The sequence below is a fragment of the Petaurus breviceps genome, unplaced genomic scaffold (assembly GCF_028583685.1).
Source record: "Petaurus breviceps papuanus isolate PSGF00001 unplaced genomic scaffold, PetGlider_PUasm1.0 90734, whole genome shotgun sequence".
In the NCBI taxonomy this organism is placed as follows: Eukaryota; Metazoa; Chordata; class Mammalia; order Diprotodontia; family Petauridae; genus Petaurus; species Petaurus breviceps.
This window is the reverse complement of record NW_027187327.1, coordinates 5596280-5603538: the sequence shown is the minus strand read 5'-3', so window position 1 is coordinate 5603538 and position 7259 is coordinate 5596280. Positions and strand designations below refer to the sequence as shown.

Here is a 7259-nt window from a genome sequence, read left to right as displayed (position 1 = left end):
TCTCTCTCTCTCTCTCTCTCTCTCTCTCTCTCTCTCTCTCTCTCTCACACACACACACACACACACACACACACACACACACGCACGTGCACACATGCACACATCCTTCCTCTCCTGCCTGCTCCTGTCATTTGCTCTAACAACTGTGAAAGAGATTATGACTCAAATTAGAGAATATGCTATATTCTTTACCCACTAAATCTTCACATAGATGTAACCTGGAAATTCAGGAAAACCCAGAGATTGAACCTTTTTATTTCTAGGAATTCAGTCTGCATTGAAGAGAGATGCCTTCCTCTGGACCTCAACAAAGTCAAACTGTATTCTGAAAGCACATGAATATTTGACCTATATCATCTCTGGAATGTTTGGGGACATGAGTTCATGGAATGTTCAACTACTTAAGTCCCTCTGGATGAGGTATTTATACATTTCTTATGTTTCTAGAATTCATATTCTACTGGGTACCCCAGACATAACACACTTTTTTTTTCTTTTCTCAGTGACTCACAGGAAATTTGGCAAGGGCTGCCTTTTTCTATCTCTCATTTCCTGAATCCTTCAGGCAAGTGGTAAAGGATATTCTTTCTCTAGGTACTTTGATATTTTTGTTTCCCATAGTTTCTGAATATATACTAACTCCCTCAGTTACCCAGTGAACAATCATGAATAGCAAAGATTTTTAAAAGGAAAAGAAATTCATGAAGACCAACATAAAAACCATATGTAATAATATAAGCAACATTCTACAATTGTTGCACAACTCTGGGGGGAAAATGGATACCAATCTTTTTTTTTACAGGTCTTCTGTGGAGACAAAGAGTAGTCATAATTACATAGTACTCTGTTCAATTTTGTTTATTATTTCAATTTATATTGATGTAATTGTACATAGTTTTCCTTGTTCTGATTTCTTTACTCTGTATTACATCCTAACATATCTACTTATACTTCCTAGTCATAATTTCATATGGTGTAGTAATAGTTCATTATACTCATTTACAAAAAAAAATTTTAACCATCCCCCAAGTGAACACATACATGCTTCAGAATTCCTTGCTACCACAGAAAGGGCTACTCTAAATATTTTGGTGTATATATGATCTTTCTCTCTTTTGCCTCCATAGAATTCATACCTAGACATAGAACCTCTATGTCAATGTATTTGACCGATTTGTTGATTCTGCTTCAAAATCTTTCCATCTCTCTCACCTCACAAGTCACTTCCATAGTTCAATTCTTTGTCACTTCCCACCTGCAGTGCTCAAATATCCTACAACTTGTTCTTCCTGTATCTGGTCTCTTCTCCAATTTATACTCCATACAAATGCAAAATTGTGTGGAGTTCTTAAAAAAATCTGACTATTTTTTTTTCACTTAAGAAACTTCAATAGCTCCCAATTATATGCTAAGACTGGCCATGTGGTTCATCTTCCCTGTTCCGTTATTAATGAGCTACCTGTGGGCAGAAAATATTGGTAGTTTCCTTCAGGGAAAGAACAAGCCAGGACTGAGAAAAGTTTCTGTCTTCTGAGTCTACCCAGAGCACAAGTGAATTGTTTTACCATTCATCACACATCCAGAGTTCCTCTAAAGTTTTGGATTCAGAATTTAATGAGCTATTATATAAGAAGTATGAAGAAAACTTCCTGTGGGAACCATATTATTACTCAATTTTACATGCTCAAAGGAAGAATCAAACCTTACACTTTCTAGAACTGTCGAAATAGAATATAAAACATTGATGGATTTATATCAATCCTATGTATTATGGGTTTCCAAAGGTTATGGAATAAGCAAATACATGGTCACTTGGCAAGTATTTTATACATTTATTATGCAATGTTCTCTACTTCTTATATGCCATTTATTTGCTCAGCAATTTTTTGCTATCAAAGTATGCTATCAAAATATCAAATTATGTATGTCTGAATCTATGAAGAGCCAATTCCACTAGGCCAATGCTTCATGGAAAAGCAACAAGTTTAAGAAGTGAGATTCTCAGTCAATGGATGGGAGAATCAGAGCTAAATTCTAGTTGGTTAGGTCAACAAACTCACCCATCTCTTGACATCAAGTCCAATGTCACCCTGGGAAGAAAAATGGAACTGAATAATAAAAGAGCACTAACTCTCTGAGAGCCATACACAGCACAATATTTAGCCAGTACTTATAAGGACGCCTACAAATGACCCAGCTGAACATAGAACTCTTCAGTGGAAGGCTATTAACATCACTGGGCAGTTGAAATATATACGTATATTAGTTAGATTTTGATTATGTTCAATTGCACAAGACTAGATATTGTCAGGTATAGTAAATCTCTCTCTGCAACAAGGGAAGACAGCTTAGAATACCTGTGAAATCACCTGCATTTATTCCTATTGCCTGTGGTTTTTATTTTAGAACAGTTACTAGCTGCAATACCTCATTACTAACAACAATAGAAGAAGCGATCCTAGTGGGAGGTCTTAGAGTCAGGATTTGTTAAATTTTAGTCCTGTCTTTGTCATTTACTAGCTATAACACAGCATAAAGTCACTGGAATTTACTGACTCTCCATAACCTCTCCTATAAAATGGAGTTTAATATCTCTTACTAGCAACCTCATTGAGTTATTGTGTGGTTCAAATGAACTAATATGTGTGAAGATCCTTTGTAACTACAAAACATAATACAAATATAAGGAATTACTAGCCACAACACTTTCCTAAACCTGTTGTAAATTCTTGTTATCTCTAGTCAAAAAGGTATTCCCTTAACTCTGCCTTTTTGAAAGATCACTCTCTGCTCACCTAGAACAGAGTTCTATTAGGCTACTCTATTGGCTGAATTAAACTGCCCATTTGATTGATTCATCATCCATTAACTGAAGTCACTAATGGTAGCATAGTATAATAGAAAATTGGCCTGGAAATCAGGAAGACCTGAGTTCATGTCCTATCTTTGATACAGACTAGCTGCGTGACCCTTAGCAAGTCACTTAACCTCTCTGTGCCGCAGGAAGTTCTCTAAAACTTTGTTATAAGCAAATCATTGCACTGGACATTCATAGGTCCAGAACAAAGAGAGAAACCATATGACTGAGTTTTTCAAATCAAATCTTTATTATAGAATCATTCTAAAGACAATGAAGAAGTAGATGATGAATACAAGTAAACTGAGACAATGCACAACACCAAAATAGGTGAGTGCAAGCCATTGCATGGCACACAGGATGTTCTGCTAGAAATGGAGTAAGGATTCTGAATAAGGAGGCAGGTGGGTGTAGTGGATAGCACTAGAAAGGAGTTAGGAAGACACAAATGCAGATCCTGCCTCAAATGCTTTGTATTCAAGTAACAATTTCATTCAAAGTCAGGTTTCTCATTTGTCAAATGGTTATTATTCAGTCATTTCAGTCATGTATGACTTTTTTTGACCCCATCTGGGGTTCTCATGGCAAAGATACTAGAGTGGTTTGCCATTTCCTTCTCCATCTTATTTTATAGGTGAGGAAACTGAGGCGAGCAGGATTAAATGACTTGCCCAAGGTCACACAGCTGTAAGTGTCTGAGGTCAGATTTGAATTCTGGGAGAAGAGGCTTCCTGACTCCAGGCCCAGCACACTATCCACTGCGCCACCTGGCTGCCCCTACATGTCAAATGGAGATAATAATCACACCTACCTTACCATGCTGTTGTGAAGTTCAAATGAGATAATATGTGCAGGGTGCTTTGCAAACCCTAAATTGCCAAATAAATGGTAGTAATTATAGTTATTATCCTTATCATCATCATTATTATAATATACATGGGTATATTGTGATGAGAAAGAGTCACCCTTGTCATGCCTTCCTTTCTTTCTCCAACACCTTAACTCCAACAAGGCAAGACTTGGTAGATGATACTTCAGAAATGTTGATGACCACTGCTAGAATGACAGGTGGAAAAGCTAATACATCCCCTTTCTTCAGACCATCACTCTCTATCCATGTTCTATCACACAGAAAGCCTGGACTAGAGCCTTAGTCTTATTTCTCTGCAATGTCCTTGACTAACCTTTGTTGATAGCTTTGTCTGGACCATATAGAAGCATGCATATTAACAGCTGCTGCCAACCTCTCTTCTTTTCTCTCCCATCTCTCCATGCTTTACAGCATGACTGAGAATGACCAAGGGTTTGAAATGCTGTACCTCTCAGTCTAGACGACCAATTTGCTCTGCATTTGTAGAAAAGGTGGGACTTGGCAGTGTGAGGAGAGGAAATGGGAAAAAAAATAAGCTCACCAATAAGAAGGCTTTAATCATTTAATAGAGCATGGGGATGGAGATATAGGGGTATTCAAGCCTCATCACACACACAGTCATCCCAGGCTCTAAGATGCTTAACTCTGGTGCATTCAGCAGTCTTATCTAACTGGGAGAATTCCACATTATTTGGAATTGCATTGAAATTGAGTGATCAACCCTGCTTTGCTATTCAACTCTATTATATTCTCAGTATAGAAAGTGTCCATAAAAGCAGCATTGCCTAAGCCAGACTATAAGTCTTAATGATATTTGATCAGTTCCCAAAGGGTTCCTCTTCTCAGGCTGCATGTTTTGTCAATAACTAACACTTGTTATGATCTGAAGGACATGAGAAGAGGTTGGATCCTATCCTCTTTGTTCTGGCCAGCCAAATAGATGCATATTTAAATCAATAAGCTGTACTATTACTAAATAATAGGACCTAGGACAAGCAACATAACATGATATAGGCACTAGCAACATATCAAGCAGATGCCAGATGCTGCTGGACACAATCATGTAAAATAATAAAGTAAATATTCCATCCATCATTCCAAACAATGTTTGGAATGTTCAGTGTTCAGTTGAATGTTCAATGTTCAAATGACCATTTCCTAATCAGGGAATGGGAGTCAAAAAGAATACTCCTGTTCTCAGCATATGTTGCAGCTTACCTGAAATTTTCTTTGGATTCTAAGATATGTTGTACAGATTACCAATAGAAAATTCATGGCTAGTAGCATTGTTTCCCTATCTAAGCAAACATATATATATATATGTATGTATGTATGTATGTATATGTATATATATATGCATATATACATGAAAAGAAAAGTATGTCAAGTCAAGCATGACAAGTATTCCTATAAAATTAGACATAATTTTCACTTCATGCATCAGAGGGTGTGGAAGAGAGGTGACTGCCTATGTGATGTCATTTAATGAGTTTAGAAAAGTTTCTTTACCACCCACCCCACAAATATTTCATTTAATTCTCTGAAATGTTGCCTGAAATCCCACCATTAAGCATGCATTTCTTTGACCTAACCAGCACCTACTTCAAAAGTTATAGAATCCTAGAACTTAAGGACCCCAGACAATAGCTAGTCCAACTCCTACCTGAAACATTAAAGTCTTCTAGCAAAACCTTGAAAAGTGGCCATTTAGCATCTGCTTCAACACCTCTAGTAATGGAGAAAGTGTTGAGTCGGAGCTAAGATGGATGATTTTTTAGATTAAATGATAAAGCTCTGCCTGGAAAAAGGAGTGAAGTCCATCCCAACAGCTTCTGCAGTGCCCCTTTCACTTCTCTATTCCTGAAGGAATAAATAATTGGGTTGAACATAGGAATAATGACAGAGTAGAGGGCAGTGATGATTTTGTCCCTTCCCAAAGACAGGTTGGAAGTTGGGCGGATGTAAGTATAAATTACAGTGGAATAATAGAGGGACACCACAGTAAGGTGAGAAGAGCAGGTGGAAAAGGCTTTCTTCTTGCCTTCAGAGGAGCGAATCCTCAGAATTGTCCTAATAATACATCCATAAGAAACCAGGATAAGGGAACAACTCCCCACCCCAAAAATCACATCTGCACAGAAAGCTAGGGCTTCATTGAGATGAGTGTCAGAGCACGACAGCTTCAATATGGGTGGCAGCTCACAGAAGAAATGGTCAATAATGAGGGACTTGCAAAAGGACAAGGGGACTGCCAAGCTGGTATGGACTGCTGAGTTGCTTATACCAATGACCCAGATGCTTCCTGCCATCGCAATACAGACACGACTACTCATGACCATTGGGTAATGGAGGGGATGGCAGATGGCAGCATAGCGGTCAAATGCCATGAGGGCCAAGAGGAGAGCCTCTGAGACTAAGGCCCATGTGAACATATACATCTGGGCCATGCAGCCTGCAAATGAGATGGCAGCCCTCTGAGAAAAAAGGTTGGCTAACATCTTGGGCACAATTGTAGATGTACATAAGAGGTCAATGACAGACAAGTTGCCCAAAAGGAAGTACATGGGTGTGTGGAGCTGTTGACTGGCATAGATAGTGAAGAAGATGAGAGAGTTTCCCACCAGAGCAATTACATAGATGCAGAAGAAAGACACTAACAGAAACATGCGTAGCTCCGGCAGACTGGAAATTCCCACCAGTATAAATTCTATTTCCATCGACTGGTTCTTCATTCCAATAAACTAAAGACTGGCCTTGAAAAGAAGTCAAAAGAAAAAAAAAAGAAAGAAAAGAAAAGAAGTCAAAAGAATAATAAGCTAGATTCACCTTCTCTTTCATTTGATTCAGTTCAAGTCACTTCAATAAGTACTTTAATACTTTTTTTTTATTCTAGACCATAGGATGTCCTTTTAAGAATGCCACCTTAGGGGTGGCTAGGTGGTGCAGTGAGTAAAGCGTCAGCCCCGGAGTCAGGAGGATCCGAGTTCAGTTCCGGCCTCAGACACTTAACACACACACACACACACACACACACACACACACACACACACACACACACACACACAAACCTAGCTATGTAACCTTGGGCAAGTTACTTAATCCCAATTGCCCTCCAAAAAGGCAAAAAAAAAAACTTAAAAAAAAAAAGAATGCCACCTTAGAGTCCATATTTTATATCATCTTTTTATCTCCCACATTTATTTATTAAACCTATCTTAAGGGCTTTCTATATGCATAGTATTGTTATAGGTACAATGGAGATTGTAGGAGGAAGGGGAGTACCAAGGAACATATCTCTTCTCTGAGAGCTGACAATCTGACATATTTGAGGAGACAAATATGTCTCCTCAACACACTCATAGACAAAGTTATGCAACAAGGGAAAACAAGATAATTAAGCACCCAAATGAATGCTATAATAAAGTACATTTACATAGTAAAGTATGGTAACAAAACATTTTATCTATTCTGATTTGTCACAATAACATTTTGAGGTAATTATTTCCATTTTGCAGATGAGGAAATTGAAGT

At 38.0% G+C, this 7259-nt stretch overlaps 1 protein-coding gene across 1 annotated transcript; it reads right to left on the bottom strand.

The window, feature by feature from the left end:
• Window positions 1–5485: 5485 nt before the first annotated feature.
• Window positions 5486–6796, bottom strand: LOC138145398 (olfactory receptor 13G1-like). The gene has a single exon (XM_069067045.1). It carries the CDS (start codon window positions 6458–6460, stop codon window positions 5486–5488), a length of 975 nt encoding a protein of 324 aa, XP_068923146.1. The 5' UTR covers window positions 6461–6796.
• Between the last annotated feature and the right edge of the window lie 463 nt (window positions 6797–7259).

What these genes read in the sequence shown, in the direction of transcription:
- LOC138145398 (XM_069067045.1), bottom strand. Translation starts at nt 6,460, where the DNA reads ATGAAGAACCAGTCGATGGAAATAGAATTTATACTGGTGGGAATTTCC.